The following is a 20,146-nucleotide window of genomic DNA, read 5'->3' as shown; positions in this document are numbered from 1 at the left end:
TCCCTCATAAAGAGATGTTTGGGGACCCCTGCTCTACCTTACACTCTGATCTGCGGCGCGTTTACCTTTGACACTTTTCTTCATCAGCGGCTTCTCTTTGGGGGGAATGAAGGCTTTGTTTCGCTCCTCCTGCTTCTTGGTCAGCGCTTCAGCTTGTTTGACCTGAAAACAGCGGCGTCAACAGAAGAAAACATGTCTCCAGTGAAGCTGAAGATGATCACCTCACCTTTATCTCCTCCATCTTCTTCCTCCTCTTCACACTTTCTCGTAGGAAGAACTCTCCGGTGGCGAGCTCCTTATCCACCTGCAGAGACCCACATGTCAGAGTTCCGCCGGGGCGGTCCGTGAACCCCAGCATGCGGCGGCGCCGGCCTGACCTTGCTCTCCGGCTGTGACGGAGGGAAGGGCGTGTACTCCTTCTTCACGCTCTTCTTTTTGGGCTCCTTCCGCTTGGACAGGTTCTTGTGGCGGAACTTGGGCATGAAGCGCTCCCAGTTCTGCGTCCGCAGCTCGGGGTCTTTGGAAAGCTCCTGTTTGATCATCAGGGTCTGACGGCGAGGCAGAGCGGCGTTACAGACCAAAGCTTTCACCGTCAGGATGAGGTCGTCCTGAACACGACTGTGTTGGTGTTCTATAACCGCATTTCCAGTAACATTCAAGAGTATTTCTGTACTGAACACACTGAACATTTGGATCAGATGATGTTTATTGTTGTAGGACAGAAATGGAGGTTTAGTTCTGTGTTCCTTTAAAGACACCATACCATGAAAATGCTACTTTTAGAGGTTTTAAGAGTATTCTACGGATCAATCCTCTATAAGAACCTCAAAACGGCATTTTAATCCCTTCATTTCTGAGTAATCCTCTAATAACCGGCAGCCCCTCCCATACCCACGAAAACAGGCGGGTCCTCACATGCTGACATCACAAGTAGAGAACCGCCCTCTCCAGGAAGAGTCGGCTCCGCCCCCAGGCTAACACGAACATGTTCTCCACAAAGCTAGCAGCTCGAGCTAGCGATGATTAGCTAGCTTCACGAACCCCCACCTGGAGGAAGGGAGCAGACTATGTCCTGGTATAAAAAGGGAGCAGACTATTTCCTGGTGTAAAAAGGAAAAAGACGATTTCCTGGTGGAACAAGGGAGCAGACTATTTCCTGGTGGAAAGCGCGAGCGACAAATTAGGAGAACTAGTTTGAAGATGGATTATTGAGCACAGAAGGACAGGTGAGCGTGTCTCTAGGAAAACGAGTTGATTTGGACATGAATCAGAACAATGTTCTCATCATATTAATAAATCCTGACGTGTTCATGGTGTTGTTTGCGTTTCTTGCCCAAATTTCACCACAGAGTGAACCTATTAGCCATTATCCAATATAGATATAGTTTACTCTGAATGTCTGAAGAAAGTCACGGTGTGGCCTCTTTAGTGAGGATGGCTTCAAAGACCAAACTCAGAGTGAACCTGGACCTGCTTCGCTGTCCACATAGAAAAGCGTTTGCCTTAACATGATGAGATTCGACCTCAAAGTGCGTCAGGAAGTGCAAAACACAAAGTTTTGAAACCATATTCAAAACTTCAACCTGGAACTACGTTCAAGAACCAGTAAATCCCAGAGGACCTTCGATCCAGCGTCTTTTCAGGGAACAAACATCGTGAGACTCAACAGGAGGAACCATCTGTGTCTTCATGCCCTCAGCTCCAGGATCAGACCCAGAGAGAATCGTTTCAGTCATGAGATCCAGAACAAGGATGGAGAAAGTCCTCATTGGGCATGAATGCAGTCGGTGTAAGGAGAGCTTCAGCAGCAGAACGTACCTTAATGTTATAGATGGGATGGATGTTCTTCATGGTGTCCATCACCACTTTACGAACCTGCAGAAACCATCAGGATTCAAACGAGACTTCTGTTGATACACAATGACGTAGCCCCTCCCTGACAAAGGCTCCATCGTTGGTCGTACCTCCTTCAGGCCGCCGTAGGGTCCCAGCGCCGACACCGTGTTGCCCTGGACCATCACATAGCAGTTGGTCAGCAGCTCCAACGCCTGCAGACATGAAGAACGGCAAGTTTAAACCAAGCAGCAACACTCAGACCTTCTGTCTCTGGAATTAGTTTCAAGGAATCAGAACAAAGAAAACTAAAAACAACAGAAGAAATAGAGATATATATTCATAGATTCTATAAGTATTAATATCAGGGCCGGGAATCAATTCAAACATTGTAACTAATTAATTGAAATTATTATTTTCTTTATATTAACCACTTATCTGTAAATAATCAGAATATGAAATCACACACAAAATCATACATTTAGAACGTTTATTTTTAACCCTTTAAGGCCTAAAACTCAACTTTTTTTTCCACTTTTGAATTGACTTCCGTATTTTTCATTTGAGAGACGACCTGCTGCTTATTTGGTTTCATTTTAATCAGCACGACCTCTCCTATGGACTCTACCTTTATTTAGTCATTTTTACATGTTACATTATTCACACACTAGACATAAAATCATGAAAAAATTCCATCTGGAAAAATAGGACTTATTTTATAGTCTTTTCCCAAAATACTTAGGTGTAATTTTACAACAAGAACAAGAATACAATTTGTCAACAAGCTAATCAACAAAAATACAAAAAAGGATTCCTTCGATCACAAATATGAGCAGTTCGTGCTGCTGGAGGATCATCTCGGACCTCACAGCTCCTTGATGAGATCTTTCTGACGTGACTTCAGCTTCCAGGCAGCACAAGAATAAGAGTTTCTCTCCTAAGAACTTTTTGACATTTTTCCTGGAATTCATTTTTTTTTCTTTTTTCTTATAAATTTTCCTGATTGTGTTTGCGAAGTTAATAATAAGGTTTTTGTGAGAAGTTTGATCCAGCTGGATTTCAGGTCGGCTCGGCTGGAATCTGCACTCAGGTGGGGGCGTGTCTGTCCGCTCGGAACGTGTCACCTGTTGTTACAGAGGTGGGCGGGACTTTCACGGTGAACGACTGAGTTTCTGCAATTTTCAGACACCGCGATGCTTGTTCTAGAAAATTCATGTCAATCCTCATCCCAAAATAAACCTCAATATATAGCATTACCTGTGATGATGCTACGGTGCTTGTTGGAAGCTGGTAGCTGAAATGCTAACACTGATAGAAGCTAAAATACAATCTAAATGCCAAATTAGCCAAAAGAAAAAAAAGGAAAAATGTTTATTTTTACCAAAACAGCTACAATAATGCTATAATATTAGCTAAACTCTAAATTAGCCTAAAAAAACTGGGAAAATGTCTAACTTATTAAAAACAGCTAGCATGTTGCTAAATAAAAAGCTACTCTCTAATCACACAACATTGATTTCTAATAGCAGACAGCTCCGTTTGGCTCCGCCCACCACAGCGTGTCTTTAGTTTTAGCGCTGCAGTCGTCGTCTTCCGCCTCATTTATTAAAATAAAAGATTGCTTTTGTCCAAAAACTACAAATAAATGTCACATTCCCTCTTTAATGTAATACAATCTCAATCACAGAATATAAACAAAAGTTTAGGTTTATTTCAGACGGAGTTTCATTAAGCTGATCTCACAGCTGCACGTTTAATTAAAGCGTTAATCATGATGGATTAATGGTGATTAATTAAGGTGTTAACTCTCACAGTCCTAATTAATCCTATTAAATAACAAAGATGACGACAGAAGAAGACATGACATCATTCCTGTTCCTCTTCCTCATCCACAGATGGATTATTCTTTCTCTTTTTTGGGTTATTGTTCCTAATCGGCCTCCGGTTTGTTTCCTTCCACCATTTCCGTCTGTGGATGCTGCAGTTTGGAGGTTTTTCTTGGCACACTTTGTACCAACATCAACATTTCAGGACCCCTGAACCTGAATCCCGTCAGACACGCAGACGGACTCACTAAGAATCCGCCTCCAGTCCTCCTGGTTTCCATGAAATCCGACACTCACTTTTAGGGTGGATCCTTTGGGGCCGATCAGCCGCTGTCGTCGCTTTACGAAACGCTCTCTGTTCCGCACCAGCGTGCCGATTTTGATGATGTCACACGCCATGTCGTCCTGCAAGATCCGCACAGCCTGGAGAGCGCAGAGGGACGAGAATGTCGGGAGTCAGGAATGACCAAGCAGACGAGGAAGAATCCTGCTGAGTCATGCTAAGACATCACAACTTCAGTGTTTGAGTCTTTCAGGACCTTCATTGTTCCCAGAGGAAAGGAGAGAAATGAAATGAGAAATTCTACTGAACTCAATGTGACTGAACAACTGAACCAGAACATTCTGACAGCAGCAGCAGAACCTTCTGGAGGTTTGGTTGCTCTGATCTCGTGTCTGAAGATTCTATCGACAGGTAGAGACAAAAACATGTGAAGAAGACGCTGAAAAGGTCTCATGAAGGTCCAGTTGGTTCAGGACTGAAACCGTTTGTTTTATACGAGTTTAACATTTTCTTGTAACATTTTTCTGATGAAGGAAAGACAGAAAATAATTCAGGGTTAAAACTACATTTCTGAGGATTTATCATTTATATTCACATTTTTGATCCGGAGCAGATGAAAACATGATCATTGAAAAAGCTCAGATTTCAGATGCAGGAAATGGGCGGGGCAGTCTCCTTGCTCCGCCCCATTCTGATGCAGGCAAACAGATCCATGAACGTCTTTGTTTCCTGGTCTGAGCTGGAATCTGGATCTAAACTGTACAGCTGGATAGAAAGGATATGTCTGCTATTTTCACTGCTCATGTTAGTGTGGGGTTCCACAGGGCTGTAAGCTAGTGGGAGGAGCCTGTAAGATAGTGGGAGGAGTCTGCAACCTTCAGCTCTTAAAAGAGCCTTTCGGGTCAGTTTCTTTTTGACCACAACCCAAAGTCTTATTTCACCAATTAGAAAAATAAGACACTGATTTGTTTTATGTTGCTATTATAACAAATATTACCTTTTTTGCATTAAAAAATAACAGCATTTTTCATCATGATCCAGTTTATAACTCTTGACAGATTCTCTTGACTTCCTTTCAGAATAAAATGAGCCACATAAGATCATCTCAACGTATCAAGTAACTTAAAAAAACTTGAATTTTAGACGGTAAATCTAAGGCTGAAAATGGGTCAATCGAAATAAAATTCTATTAGAGCTATTTGAGTGACCCTTACATTATTTGTCACATCTTAAGGTGGACTTAAATCCTTTCATTTGTTTAGAAGAAGAAAATCTGATTTATAATTTGTGCCTCTTGAGTATAAATTCTGTTTGTGCTGAACGATCTCAAAAGGATTTTCTGCGTAAACGGCGCTCAAAGATCTGTCCAAAAGTTTGAGTACGATTTTGGTAAACTATGAAACTGCAACCTTCAAACACCTGATGGATTGTTGGAGCATTATGGGTAATGTAGTCCGGACACAGTCCCACCGTTTGAGTCCAAGTCAGTTTATTTTATTCTTTTTGTTTTTACTGTAGTTACTTTTTATCTAACATTAACTTTCCAAAATGAAAAACTTTCGACGTTTCTTTAGGCTGAGCCACAATGGAGAGTTAAAAGAACCACATGTGGCTCCAGAGCTTCAGGTTGGAGACCTCTGCAGTGAACTAAGGGATGATGGGATATCAGTGGAGGTTTACTTCTGCACCAACAGTCCTCTTCACAACTTGAGCGTGAATTTCTAATGAACTCCAGCCGCTCTGCAGAAACTATGTCCTGGAAAACAACTCAGTTTTTAAATGTTGGTATCATCAGAGCTAAAGACAACTGGGAACGGTTTGGAAATGGATCCAGATGCGATTAAAACGAGACTTTAACCTGAGTGAAGATGTGACTCGTGCAGAAGAATCAACTTTTATCCACCATTCAAGACTGAACTAGTACAGGTAACCTTTTGTTCAGTCTGGTTCCATGTATAACTATTTTATTCAAAGGATCAATTAAAGATCCGAATCATGAAAAGAATCAGATGAAGTTTTTTCTTTCATTTGTCTCTTTGTGATTTTATCCAAAACGTTTGACCATCCGTCCATGAAGCTGACTTTTGTTCCTCTCTTTGCTGCGGTTTTGTTGATTCTAGATTTTAGTCAAACTCCTGGAGGTTTTAGAAAAGCTTCTCTTTTCAGATCATTCGCTCAAATATAATTCTTCAAGGTTGAAGCTTCAACAGTGAGGACTCTCACCTGCTCAAACGGGACGCTCCTGGCCAGGAGCTTGATGAGGTCCCTGGCTCTGACGATGGCGTAGGGGTCGAAGGTTTTCTTGGTGGTGTTCACCGTCATGCTGCCTTCAATCAGGTCCAGAGAGGCTCTGATGTACTGAGACACAAAGAGACGCAGCTTCATCAAAGCTTCAGAGCATCACCTCCAAACCAACTGATGTTTGTTTCTGAGCAGACTGGAGGTCTGCAGCTCCACAGCCTCACTTTAAAGAAAAATACTAATGATGGACATTAATGATCAATGTAGGTTTTTCCATTTCTGTTTATGTCTGACCACAGAACAAAATGAAGGTAAAAAGTGTAATTTACTGTCATAGAAATGCTGCAAAAATGTTCTTTAAATGTGTATTTTTACTGTAAATATATTCAAATAAAAGTCTCTACAAGTCCTATATTTCGGTAAATTATACTAAAGTGGTTCCATTTTCAAACAATTAAAAATGATTCAGAATTTTGTGTTTTGTGTCTCACATCTTTAAAAATGAGACTAAAAATCTTTCTTTTATGTTTTGAGTTTTTCATATAGCTGGACATGACTTCAGTTTTGTTTTTATTTGACAGTAAAATGAAAACGATGAAGCTTCAAGGTTCTAATGATGAAAATATATATTATTTTTGAATATCTTGCATTTTATTTTGAAGTTACTCAGCAGCAGCACAAGGTGTATTTTATTTTGAAAGGAACATTGTGTCAAAAGTAAAAGAAACAAATCAAACAGTCACTGAGGCGTATAGACAGAGTTGTAACTGATACTGGATTGTAATATTTAAAAGCTGCTCGTCTTAAATCATTTTTAATTTGCCCCAAAAACAGAAATATGAAGTATTTTCTAAACAATAATGTGGGACTGTCTGGCTCTCGCTGCATTTTGCTCTATAAGAAACTTCTTTTCCTTCATGTCAAAGGTTGCAGACCGTGGACTAGAACAGGTCAGGACTAGAACAGGTCAGGACTAGAACAGGTCAGGACTATTCCAGCGGAGGGAACCGGTCTGGTCCAGTAAACAGCAGCTGACGGGTTACGTACAGACTCTCCCAGAGCCTTCTCCACCAGCGGCCAGCACTCCTTCAGGTACGCCTCCCTGTATTTGGGGAAGAGCGTGGCGAAGCTGCTCTCCTCCAGCAGGCCGCGGGGGTTATCCTCTCTGGAGAAGGACGGCTCTTTCCATCCGTCAGGAACGGTGAGGAGCTCAGCTTCATCCCCTGCAGGACGCACAGATCAGTCGTGGATCAGGAAGACGTTTGCTGTCAATGCTCGTCAAAGACAGTTTTACTGATTTATTGATTATTTGTTGCACACAATAAGACACAAGCTGTTTGTTAAGATTGTGTTTAAGATAAAAAGATTCAATTTGGATATATTTTCCCCAAAAATATGTCTTCTTCTATTTAATGCGAGTTCTCAGAGAGAGTTTTTACCAATTATTACAGTATCACGATATTACATGAGCCAGTGATTCCCAGCTCTATTGTTGTTCACTGTGATGTCATTTTTATGTTTTAGTAAAATAAACTTAACATGATATCTTCCTAAATCGATTTTAAACAATGTTTTCATTCAGAAACACTTATATAACAGCTTAGGTCAATTTGAATATCACCTTCCCTCAGACAGATCGATCTGATCAAAGCAATATAAGTCAATGTATTGATTAATCGTTACGCCCATGAACACTGTAGATACAGTACTGCGTATACAGCATCAGGGCTGCCACGATTGGTCGACTAATCGACTATTGAAATAGTCAACGACTAATTTAATAGTCGATTAGTCGTTACGTTATAATATAAGGAGTCAGAGTTTAGTAAAGTTAAACGTTATAATTGCATTCTGTTAGATTTATGGGCTGTTTTGACATTTATTGAGGTTTTTTAGGGATTTTTGAGTTTATCTAATATTTCAGCCGTATGCTAGCTGTTTTGGCTAATTTGGGATTTTTTTCCCAGTTTTTTTAGGCTACTTTAGCATTTAACTAATATTTTAGCTGCAATCAGCTTCTGTGTTTTCAGCTTTCAACTTAAGCGTTTTTAGTTATCAATTTCAGCATTTTCAGTGGTTAAATTCAGCTTACAGCATTCACACTAGCATTACCACAGGTATATCTATATATCTAGTTTGTAGTGTTTAAAGCTAATGATGGTTAAGATTTGTGCTTTAAATCCAGTTCTTCCATGAACCCATTGGTCAACTAATCAGGAAAAATTATTGGTGATTAGTCAACTATTCAAATAATCGTTTGTGGCAGCTCTATACACCGTATATAATATATACGTTTTCAGCTCCTTAACCCTTATGCTCTCCTAGGCTTGTTTACATTAAAAGTGGGGTCATCTGGACCCCATAAGAGAGCACGAGGGTTAAATGAACCGATTTCATAATGTTGTCCACTAGAGGGCAGGCTACAGCAAAGCATAAGACTTCAAACAGTGGCGGGCCGTCAGGGCCTGCAAGGCCTTCTCTGCTGGCCTAAAAATATCTGAATCACAGACTGATATTAATTATTATTTATTTCCGTGAATACGTATTCTATAATTCCAAATGCTCTGTCTTCGTCCTTTCATTGCTGTCTCCCTGGCTGCGCTGCTTCCAGACGTGTATTTTCCTATTTAAGCATTAACCAATCACATTGCAGCACCATTTGTTGCTAGGGTCAAAGAAATCTGCCCGGAGGCCTTCACAATCAGTTCTGCGGGCCCTGTAGCATACAATAATTGTCGACCAAACTGTTGCTTCAACCAATCAGATCTGGAGGAGACCACGTGCTAGGCCAGCTAGAAGGCCCACGGAAACGTCAGGATTTTCACGAGCTTTGATTGGACAGCTCGCAGCTCGCAGCTCGCTCTGGTTCTGCTGACGGACACAGGTGCCGAGGAGCGGCGTGTCAGGTTTGAAGATGTTACCAGTGGAAAGCGTCTGATCGTCTGATTTTTGGTGGAAAATGAATGTCTGGGTAAAGTTGTGGCACAGTTTTGTCTGGCACGGGTAAAGGAGTTCCGTGACTCCATTGAGCGGGAGTGAAGCTGAAATCTACGAGGCTCCTGAACGCACCACGGGCGCGTGCAGCGCAAAATCCTCGCGCAAATATTATTTTCCAGACACAGACCTTGATCTATCACAAAAACTGATGTTTGTCTTCCTCCTCGACCACAAGAGGCTTCAGGAATACCAGAACATTTCCCGCATGCAGCCTTTTCCAGCTTATCACAGCCACGGAACACTTTCTATCTGTGAAACGCACGGATTCTGCACGACAGAGTGATTGAAATCTTCTTGAGGATAGAAAGGATGGATTTTGTGTTTAAATAATCTGGATTTTTGGTGAGTAAAATTTTGCTATCTCCCTACATAATATTGAAATTTTATCAGGTTATTTTTTATGCTTTTGGTGTGTGTGTGGCAGCTGTACCTGCACTAGAAGTTTTATTGCCATAAAATAGTTAATGAGGGTTGGGTTGATTCGGATGGAGCACTACTGAAGGCCTAGGTGTGAAATGCACGGCCCGCCACTGACTTCAAAACATTGTTTTTAAGAATATATTTAGGAGAAGCCATTTAAACTCATATTAGGTCTTTATCAAAAACGTAAAGAAATTAACTTAACACAGTACTGATCGCTAAATAAATAATACGCGGAGAACAACTCCATCAAAACACCACGTTTTTCCGGCTCGTCAGCCTCATTTAGCGCATAAAGATCCGCTCCGAGTCCACAGAAACCCGCAGTTATGATAATTTAAAGGTAACCAGCCGCTCGACACAAAAACGTACCGTCATTTTTAGCTTTTGATGGATTTTTCCCCGTTTTAGCTTCCTTCGTGGAACCCTGCGTTACAGACGACGCCATTTTTAGAAAGAACCGGAAGTGACGCAAGAGACTCCGTCGAAGACATTTCTAACCGGTTCCGCCCCCTACTGGACGAGGGTGTGACCTGATGAAATGGAAATTGCACTAAACTAATTTGGAGCAAATCGTCTTTTCTTGTCGGGACTAAAATCTATCTAAATTTTTCCTAATTTGGAAGAACATTCTTTTTTGTTTTATTAACTTTACATAATTCTATTTAATAAATGTTTGATTTTATTAACCAAGTATTACATACATAAAACCAAATTTAGGAATAAAAATACAAATTCCTTTGAATTGTTTGGTGAAATCAGACAGTATTACCACTCTGTTTCATCTAGCCACAACAAAAAAGTAATTAAAACTCATCATCTGTTTCAGGTTTTTTGCTTTTCTAATGTATCAACCTGCAGGGTTTTTTGTGTGTTTTTTAGTGCTTTTTTTGAAAAAAAAAAAAAAAAAAAACCCTGATATACAGTATTTTGTTCTTGTTTAAAAAGTTAAATAAAAAAAATAAATAAACAAATAATTGGAAATATGTGAAAATAACAGGGAAACTGTGTAAGCACTCTTTTTTTCCTTTTTTTTAAATAACTCAATGCTTTTTTATCTGTTCGGATATTTTTTTTCTGTGTTTACCGACTTTTGCATTTATTTTTGGCCTATTTTAAATTTCTGCACACTGATGTAGACCTCTGTGGCTTTATTGTTATTATTATTATTGTGTTTTTTTGGCTATTGTTTATGTTTTATATGTTGCTATTAAAATAAATGTGAATGTCCATATAAGGCTGGGGTGTCAAACTCAATCCCACAGGAGGCCAAAATCCAAAAGACACATTAGGTTGTTGGCCGAACAGGATAAACATTTACTAAACACTCTAAAACTACATTTTTAAAACTTTAAAACTGTAACTTTTTGACATAATTATGAATAATAAAAAGTCAGGAATATTATTCCAGAATAAATTAACTTAAACCCTAAATAATTTTTAATATTTTATTCTCCATAAAAATGCAGTTTGTCAGAATTATACAAGTTAGAAATGAGAACAAGATAACATCGGGTCATTAATAACAATAAAATAAAAGGATCTGGAGGGCCGGATAGAATCACCTGGAGGTTTGGATCTTTCACCTTACGCTGCATCTCCCTGTACTCCTGTCTACTCTCCTCAGTCCTCTCAGTGTCCCACTTCTTCTTAGCTAGTCTCTTACTCCGTATACACTCCTGCACCTCCTCATTCCACCACCAAGTCTCCTTATCAACTCTCTTTCCTGATGACACACCAAGTACACTCCTACCTGTCTCCCTGATCACATTAGCTGTAGTTATCCAGTCATCTGGGAGTACCTCCTGACCACACACAGCCTGTTTCAACTGTTTCTTAAAAGTCATGCAACAATCTTCTTTTTTCAGCTTCCACCAGTTTGTCCTCTTCTCTGCCTTTGCCCTCTCTTTCTTCATCTTCTTCACCACCAGAGTCATTCTACACACCACCATCCTGTGCTGTCTGGAAACACTCTCACCAACCACTACTTTACAGTCACTGATCTCCTTCAGATTACACCGTCTACACAAGATGTAGTCTATCTGTGTGCTTCTACCTCCGCTCTTATAGGTCACTCTATGTTCCTGTCTCTTCTCAAAGAATGTATTCACTATCGCCATTTCCATCTTTTTTGCAAAATCAACCACCATCTGTCCTTCTACATTCCTCTCCTGGATACCAAACCTGCCCATCACCTCCTCATCACCTCGGTTTCCTGCACCAACATGACCATTGAAATCTGCACCAATGACAACTCTCTCATTTCCAGGGATGCTCATCATCACTTCATCAAGATCCAACCAGAACTTCTCCTTCTCTTCCAGCTCACATCCTACCTGTGGGGCATACCCACTAACAACATTGAACATGACACCCTCCATTTCTATCTTCAGACTCATCACTCTATCTGACACTCTTTTTACCTCCACAACACTCCTAACAAACTCCTCCTTTAGGATAACTCCTACTCCATTTCTCTTCCCATCTCCACCATGATAGAACAACTTGAACCCTGCTCCTAAACTTCTAGCCTTGCTACCTTTCCACCTGGTCTCCTGGACACACAGTATGTCTACCTTTCTCCTCTGTATCACTGTTTCATCTATTATATAAATACTTGATTATTTCTGTTTTTAATCCTCCTATAGATTAACACTACATCTTCAGTTTACTTGACTCTATTTTTCTTCTATTCATTTTGGGGAAAAATACTTTTCCCATTTTATTATTTTTTATAAGAATTATTATTATTAACCTTTTATCATTTAACCCTTTTTTGCAATTCCTCAATTCAAATGAATTTTGAGTTTACACATTTAGACACATTTGTTTAGAAATACATTATAATCTACCATATATATCTGTGGTAAATCCATTGATATCTTTTATGAATCGATTATTTATCAATTAAGCTTAAATCAATTCAAATTGATTAACTGATTTTTTTTCAATCCAGCCCTACGTAACCCCCCCCCACCCCCCTTCAGTCTTGGTTTATTAGTTTGATTGAATTACTGAAGGAATGTTATTTTACGTTGTTAATACATCAAAACATGGAAAGTTTAATGTGATCAATGAATTTTCTCCTACAATAGACTGTAAGAAAAGTAATGGAAAATAATATTAATGACAGCTTCTCTGTTCATTTAATGTGATAAACCTTATCGAAAACTGATATATGCGGTTAATAATAAACAAAAGTACATTTCTCTACTAGAACTGTTCTGCTCAATGTTGTCACTGACCACTAGAGGGCGATCTAGTAAGTTCTAGAAAACTCCAGAACACTGAAGTCCCAATTTTCTAATATCCCCAATAACTTTTCAAACAAACTTTCATCCTATAAGAAATGCTTATCTTGGATTACTTTGAAAACTTTTATAAAAATAATTCAAAGTGTATTTAGAGGTGCTGTGATTTTTAACCCTTTGAATTTATTTTTACCATATTTTAAAAAGTTAAATTTTACTTTTTTTCTTTTGTCCAATAGTTCAGTCTGTTGAAGCCTTTTTCACTTTAGTGATAGTTTTGTTTCAGCCGTTAAACAAAATCACATCATCCCACAGCAGCGACCTTTAACCTGAAAAGTCCTTTGGCCCAAATTCTAATGGACCAAAACTCAGAGAGGACCGCAAAGTTTCATCTCAAAGTTAGAAAAATACATTCATTTATGTTTTTGAGGTCATTAAGCCGTTCGTTTATAAAATATAACTTTGAAATGTTCTCTACAATAGAGTTTTCTATATATAACAAATTTAGCTTATTTCACTTTTGACAGCAAGCTTATGCAAGGTCCTTTCAAAATAAAACATCCTGTGTTTAATCAGATCCTTCAGCTGCAGCAGATTAACTTTAATTCAAAAGGCAAGAAACATGAGATTTTCTGGTTTTGACTTTTGTGTTCCTTCATCCTTTTTTATTTATTCTATCAGGATCTACCTGGATGTCCCGCAGCATCTTCAAGGGACCCTCAATAAATTCACAAGTGAATTTTATTGTCATTAGATTCCAAACCATGTGACGGGATGAAGTCTATGCCAAATTATCGTCCCTACTTACCTTCATCGGACATAGCATTTTGTTTTGCAATCATAGATGATGATTTTTATATGAATTTCATCCCATTTGGTCACATTGTTTGGAAGCTGTTGAAAAAAATGTTTATGTTTTAATCTTTATAGTAATTTTCAAAAAAATTGAGTTTAACTAATATTTTATGCCTATTTATACCTTCCTTTTTTGGCTAATTTGGCATCTACTAAGGTTTTTTGTACTATTTGTGGGTTTAGCTAATATTTTAGTAACATGCTAACTTTTTGGCTAATTTATCATCTACTGGGGTTTTTTTTAGTCTAATTTAGAGTTTAGCTTCTATTTTAGCAACGGGCTAATGTTTTCGACTAATTTAGTTCACTGAGGAATTTTATGCTATTTTGAGGTTTAGCTAGTATTTAAACACTAAGATAGCTTTTGGGCTAATTTGTTATCTACACAAGTATTTAAAGGCTAATTTAGAGTTTAGCTTCTATTTTAGCAACAGGCTAACGTTTTTGACTAATTTGGTTTACTGAGGAATTTTAGGCTATTTTACAATTTAGCTAGTATTTAAGCTTTGAGCTAGCTTTTTTGTCTAATTCGGCATCCTCTGAGGTTACTAAGGTTTATGGGCTAATTTGGAGTTTAGGTCATATTTAAGCAACACACTATTTTTTTTTTTGCAAAACTGGCATGTATCATGGATTTTTAATGAATTTTCTACAGATTTTTCAGAAATGTAGATCAAGTTCAGTGCTCTTTCGTAGTTCTTTAATTAAATTTTCAGTCTTTTAGCAGATTTAACATTTTGCAAATAGCTTTCGCATTTTCAGTAAACCTCTTCATAAATTAAATAAATGTGTCTCCATTTTTAACAAAAAGCTTCAATATCATTGGTGACAACTTTCAGCAACATGAAGGCAGGTAATGCAACTTTTCTAGTTATTTATTTTTCTAAATATTATAACAAATACATTGAAAGGGAATAATTGAGACTCCATAAACATCTCTAAAATAATACTAAAATGTAACGAGAGACTACAGACAGACGAGACTCAGGCCTGTGAGTACATTGGTATGAAGTTTTGATTTGGACTCTTAAGACAGTCAGACTCATTCTTCGTGTTCTGTTCGTGTCAGTGATGTAGAGTGTGGTCGTGTCTGAAGCGCGTGCGTCCGCGCTGCGGGGATCCTATCAACAGGAAGACTTGCGGGACATCGTGTTCCATAAGCAGCCCCGCAGACAATTAGCTTTGATGGTTGGAAGCAGCGCGTGCGCCGCAGCGCGTGCGTCGCAGGCCGTTTTCTGGCGCCCCGCGCGCTCATTGGCTCCTCCGTCCGCATCCTGCTGGAGCACGCGGGAGGGGAGGGGCGGGGCTGAGCGAGAGGCGCGGCTCGTTACCGGAGGCGCGCGCCACATCAGTCTGGCCGCATCACAGACATGCCGGCTGCCCGCTGATCTGCAGCAGGTGCGCGTGCGGCTGCGTCGTGACCGTTCTGCCCCACAGACAGGCTGACAGCGGCGGGAAGAGACGCTGACGGTGTCACCTTTACACCCCGGGAAAGCAGGTTCACCCAGAGCCATGACCGCCAACGACCCCCAGAGTATTCTCTGTTATCAGGTAAATGCTCTGCTTTATCTGCTGCTTCTGGTTTTGTTTGTTTGTTTGTTTTTGCTCCATCCTCGCTGTTTCTGCCAGAACTCAGACTGTAAACACAGACGTCGTCATGGAGGTGCTGTCAGCTGATGACCAGCTCCTGATGGATGAGAATGTTTTATGGTCCAAACGTTGGTGTCGCTCCAGGAGAGCTCAGTGCATGAACTGTCCCAAAGTCAAAGCATCATTTTGAAATGTTAAAGCTAAAAAGTCATCAGGTTACCAAACAGTCTGTCAGAGGTCACGTGAGAATGATTGACCTTTGACAGGAAAGTGTTTCTCAGCCCTCCATGACATTGGCTGGAGTTGCTGCTTTAGTGTACATCAAACTATTTCTAATGAGGGCCACATATCTGTTTTCTATGGGGGGCCGAGGTCGGTTTGTAGACTAACAGAAAAATGCAACAAACACAGACTAAATGTAAACATTTATGGTTTTCCAGAAAGCCACACGTAGCCACATTTTAAATAATTAATTTCTGTAACCTTCATAGAAACAAAATAATACTAAAACATTTTAAAAACTAGATAAATAGCATTACCTACGACAATGGTTGTGTGGATGCTATAAGTTGAACTGAAGATGCTAGTGCTGATAGCTGAGGAAGCTGAAACTAATAACTAAAAACACTGAAGCTAATTGCTGAAAACGCTAAAGTTGATAGCTGGCTAAAATATTAGCAAAATACCAAATTAGCCTGTAAAAGCTGGAAAAAATGTCAAAATTAACCAAAACAAATAGCATGTAGCTGAAATGTAAGCTAAACTCCAAAAAACGTAGAAAACGGCAATATTAGCCAAAACATCTTCCATGTAGATGAAATATTAGCTAAATGCTAAATTAGCCAAAAACAACTGTTAAAATGTCTAAATTAGCCAAAAAAGCAAGCCTTATAGCTGAAATATAAGCTAAATGTCAAATCAGCCTAAGAAAACTGTTAAATTGTGTAATTTAGCCGAAAAAGCTAGCATAAAGCTAAAATATTAGCTAAACTCCAATTTAGCCACAAAAAACCTGAAAAAGTCTAAGTTAGCCAAAACAGCTAGCATGTAGCTGGAATAAAAGCTAAATGTCAAATTAGCCTACTAAAACGGTTAATTTGTGTAACTTAGCCAAAACCGCTAGCATAAAGCTAAAATATTAGCTAAGCTCCAAATTAGCTTAAATACTGGTAAAATGTCTAATTTTGCTGAAACAGCTAGCATAAGGCTGAAATGTTAGCTACACTCCAAATTAGCCAAAAAAAGAAAAAAAGCCTAAATTAGCTAAAAGTGCTAACATGTAGATGAAATAAAAGCTAAATGTCAAATTAGCCTAAGAAAACTGGTAAATTGTGTAATTTAGCCAAATCAGCTAGCATAAAGCTAAAATATTAGCTAATCTCCAAACTAGCTTAAATACTGGTAAAATGTCGAATTTTGTCAAAACAGCTAGCATAAGGCTAAAATGTTAGCTACACTCCAAATTAGCCAAAAAAAAAATCTGAAATAAGTTTAAATTAGCCAAAACAGCTAGCATGTAGCTGAAATAAAAGTGAAATGGTAAATTTGCCTAAAAAAATGGGTAAATATGTAGTTTAGCCAAAACAGCTAGCATAAAGCTAAAATATTAGCTAAACTCCATATTACCCTAAAAAACTGAAAAAATCCTAAATTAGCCAAAACTGTTAGCCTGTGGCTAAATATTAGCTAAAATAACCTAGAAATCCTCAGTAATTGCCAAAACAGTCATAAAAGCTAGCATAAACAGCATAAAACGAGCTGAATATGTTAATAGCTGAATGAGGTGATGAGCTATGGATGACCATGGACGTTGGGGGGCCAAATGTGGAGGCGGGCCTGATTTGGCCCGTGGGCCGTAGTTTGGTGACCCCTGGCGTGGATCATGTTCAGTGTGTTGGTGAAAAAACATACAATCTTCATCGTACTGTAACTTTTCAACTATTAACATGATGATTCCAGTAGATTGTGAAGCAGAAAAGCGGCTTTTCTGCTTCACAATCTACTGGAATCATCATGTTAACCATTTAAAATGACAGTAAATTAAAGAACATAAACTCTGGAGCTCCGGTATTAAAGGGTTAACCAGGCTTATATTTTAGAAAGATTCTGGAGAAACCAGATCCACCCTGCAGAGAGAGTCAGCACTGAAACCGGGCCGGTTCCTCTGGCTCAACAAGCATGCAGCCTAATGGACCTGACGCAGGCCGCCATCAGTTTAGAATAACATCCTGTCTGCTGTGGCTAAAGGCTGGACGCTAACGAACCATGAGATCGGGGGAGATCTGAGATCACCCTGAAAAAGATCTTTAAATAGCAGACCATTGTTCCGCCCACCTGTCGAAGTGACTGTTATTACAGAATCATGAAATAAAGATGTTCTGTGATCCTCAAGTTTAAAGATGCTAAATATTGTAGTCCGGAGATCTGCTGAGTGATGGATTCTGTGCTTCCTCTGGTTGTGAAGGAGTTGAATAAAGTTTGATTCTCTTTCCTGTTTAAAAAAAAATCTTTAATTTAATTAATGTTTCTCTCTAATTAGAGATGGAGATGTTAAATAGTCACATGTAGCTCTGTAGCCTACGGTTGCTGACTCCTGGTCTAGAGTGTACACTGCCTTCACTGGGATAGGCTCCAGCAACCCTAGGCACAAATAGAAGATGAATAAATGAAAGAGTTTACATTTTTAAATTTAGATTAAAATCAAACATTTTTTAAGTGCATTAAAGACAGAATTAGAACATGATGTGGTGATTTCCTTCTAAAATACATCGAGTATTCTGTCTTCATTTGGCTCATTTAGCACCTTGTAGTTGGCATTTATTCCAAGGTTTAATCTGAATTTAATTTTGGATTTAGTAGGAGAAATAGTTTTCTTGAGTTTTGCTTTATGAAGGTTTTCTTTTGGATCAGTGAGAGACAACAATTACAGTTTGAAGTAGAAATATGTGATTGTGAGGTTTTGTTTGACAGTATTTACTTGATTAAGAGAGAGGATCAGACTACCCATGAACCTTTTCTTCACACGAGCGTCTGGGCCGGACGCTGCTGATGTTGAAGGGTCACTGAGGGCCGCCTGACCGTCAGACGGATCCGGACCTCTCAGTCAGGATCTCTGCTGCTGCTGTCAGCTTCTGCTGTTTGGGAGACGGAACAAACACAAACAAAATACAAATAAGTCAGTCAAACAAGTCAGAAGGAAGAGATTTCTGGAGTTTGGAGAGACTCACAGCTCTGCTGAGCAGACAGATGGTGAGGTTCATGGAGGAGCTGAGAAATGTGGACTTTTCTAGATTTGACAGATGTGACGNNNNGGGGGGCAGGAAGAGTTTTTACTTTGATTAAGGAGAGCCAGTGAAGGTGGTGCAGAACAATGATGATGTGGTGAGAAGGAGGATTTAGTTCTGGTGTGAGCTCCTGATTCTGAACCAGTTGAAGTTTTTAGAGGGAGTTTGAGGAAAACTGAAGAGAAGAGAGTTATAATAATCAAGGCAAGAATTAAAACTGTTGACTAAGAATGGATGAGGAATGGGGGTGGAGACTGTTATGGGAAAGTGAACATGTGCTGATTGAATGAAATGTTGTGTCGATGATGACACAAAAATAGTCTCCATCCATCCAGGAGAAGCAGAACAATGTTTACAATGTGAATGATCGGAACATTTTAGTTTCTCTGTTTGAGAATCAATGAGACACGGAATGATATTAACAATCTCATGATTTCACTGATACATTTTACAATGTGAATTGTTTCAGTTTTTTGGCTAATTTGGAGTTCAGCTAATATTTCAGCTGCATGCTAGCTGTTTTGGCTAATTTAGGCTTTTTTAGTTTTTAATGCTAATTTGGCATTTAACAAATATTTTAGCTGGCTTTCAGCTTCAGCGATTTTAGCTATCAATTTCAGCATCTTCAGCTACCATATTCAGATTACAGCATTCACACTAGCATTATCACAGCTAATGCTGTATATCTATTTTTTAGTTAGTTTAAAGCTAATGATGGTTAAGATGCGTCGATTAAATCAGTTTATCATTTGTTCATTTGTTTTTCAACTTAAATTCAGCAATGAAAAAAACTAAAAACCAACCGTTTTTTCATTTTCCCATTCAAAATAAATAACGAACAAACGAAAAACGGTTCATTTTCGTTTCTTTCGTTTTGCGCACCAAAGCGTACTGGATGTACTTTACATCCAGTTTGTGAATGATCCGATTAGTCGACTATTAAAATAATCGTTTGTTTTAGCACTAATATGAACTGTTTTAGATTATTTTGAATATCTTCAAATCATAGAGTAGATTATTAATGTATTTCTAAACAAATGTGTTTAAACATGTAAACTCAGAATTGAGTGGATTCAAAGATCCTCCTCGTTCCTCTGCAGACTTCAGTCGTTTTCTTGTTCTGGGACAATGACTGAGGTTTGTGGAGGAATAAAACAAAACCAACACTGATGCTAAACTCAGAGCATGACGAGGCTGATGAACGTCGCTGGAGCCTCACATGATGCTGTGATGGGACGTTTGTGTTTTGGTGCAACACATTGATCGTCCCGCTCAGCCAGGACGGGGGGAAACTACAAATCAATGCTGCTCTACTTGTTCAGATTTAAACCCTGGTGGTCATTTCTGTTTTGGTGCTTTTTAAGGTTGTCTTTCATTATAGAGTCTAAGCTTTTTATGTTAATAAATGTGGCCCTGTGACAGTTGAAAAGCTCTGATAGAGTCTGGAAGGTGTCACTAGTTTAATAAATGTTAAATAAATGAAAGAATGAATGATGTATTTTTTCTGTTCCAAACAGTGGTTTATCGTTGTGTGTGAAGGGTAATGTCTGTGTCTGCATTGGACTT

General features: G+C 39.0%; 2 protein-coding genes across 3 annotated transcripts in view; one reads left to right on the top strand and one right to left on the bottom strand.

Moving 5' to 3' along the window:
- krr1 (KRR1 small subunit processome component homolog) overlaps positions 1 to 10,128 on the bottom strand; it is an 11,711-nt gene extending 1,583 nt beyond the window's left edge. Inside the window, exons 1-9 of the mRNA XM_024269409.2 lie at positions 9,973 to 10,128; positions 7,231 to 7,406; positions 6,166 to 6,300; positions 3,957 to 4,082; positions 1,965 to 2,048; positions 1,819 to 1,875; positions 378 to 548; positions 227 to 304; positions 66 to 162 (exon numbers count right to left, since the gene is read on the bottom strand). Of these exons, the coding sequence (XP_024125177.1) occupies positions 66 to 162; positions 227 to 304; positions 378 to 548; positions 1,819 to 1,875; positions 1,965 to 2,048; positions 3,957 to 4,082; positions 6,166 to 6,300; positions 7,231 to 7,406; positions 9,973 to 10,048 (1,000 nt within the window). The 5' untranslated portion in view covers positions 10,049 to 10,128. The remainder of the gene's footprint in view (positions 1 to 65; positions 163 to 226; positions 305 to 377; positions 549 to 1,818; positions 1,876 to 1,964; positions 2,049 to 3,956; positions 4,083 to 6,165; positions 6,301 to 7,230; positions 7,407 to 9,972) is intronic.
- Positions 10,129 to 14,996: 4,868 nt separating this feature from the next.
- The window catches only part of slc4a8 (solute carrier family 4 member 8), a 36,910-nt gene continuing 31,760 nt past the window's right edge, over positions 14,997 to 20,146 (top strand). The window contains exon 1 of one of the 2 annotated variants that reach the window (XM_024269408.2): positions 14,997 to 15,257. In XM_024269408.2, coding sequence (XP_024125176.1) covers positions 15,219 to 15,257 — 39 coding nt within the window. In that variant the 5' untranslated portion in view covers positions 14,997 to 15,218. The remainder of the gene's footprint in view (positions 15,258 to 20,146) is intronic. The other variant, XM_024269407.2, reaches the window with a different exon arrangement.

This window comes from Oryzias melastigma, linkage group LG5 (genome assembly GCF_002922805.2).
Source record: "Oryzias melastigma strain HK-1 linkage group LG5, ASM292280v2, whole genome shotgun sequence".
NCBI lineage: Eukaryota > Metazoa > Chordata > Actinopteri > Beloniformes > Adrianichthyidae > Oryzias > Oryzias melastigma.
Note: the sequence above shows the minus strand (reverse complement) of the source record. Positions and strands in the feature narration are given on the sequence as shown.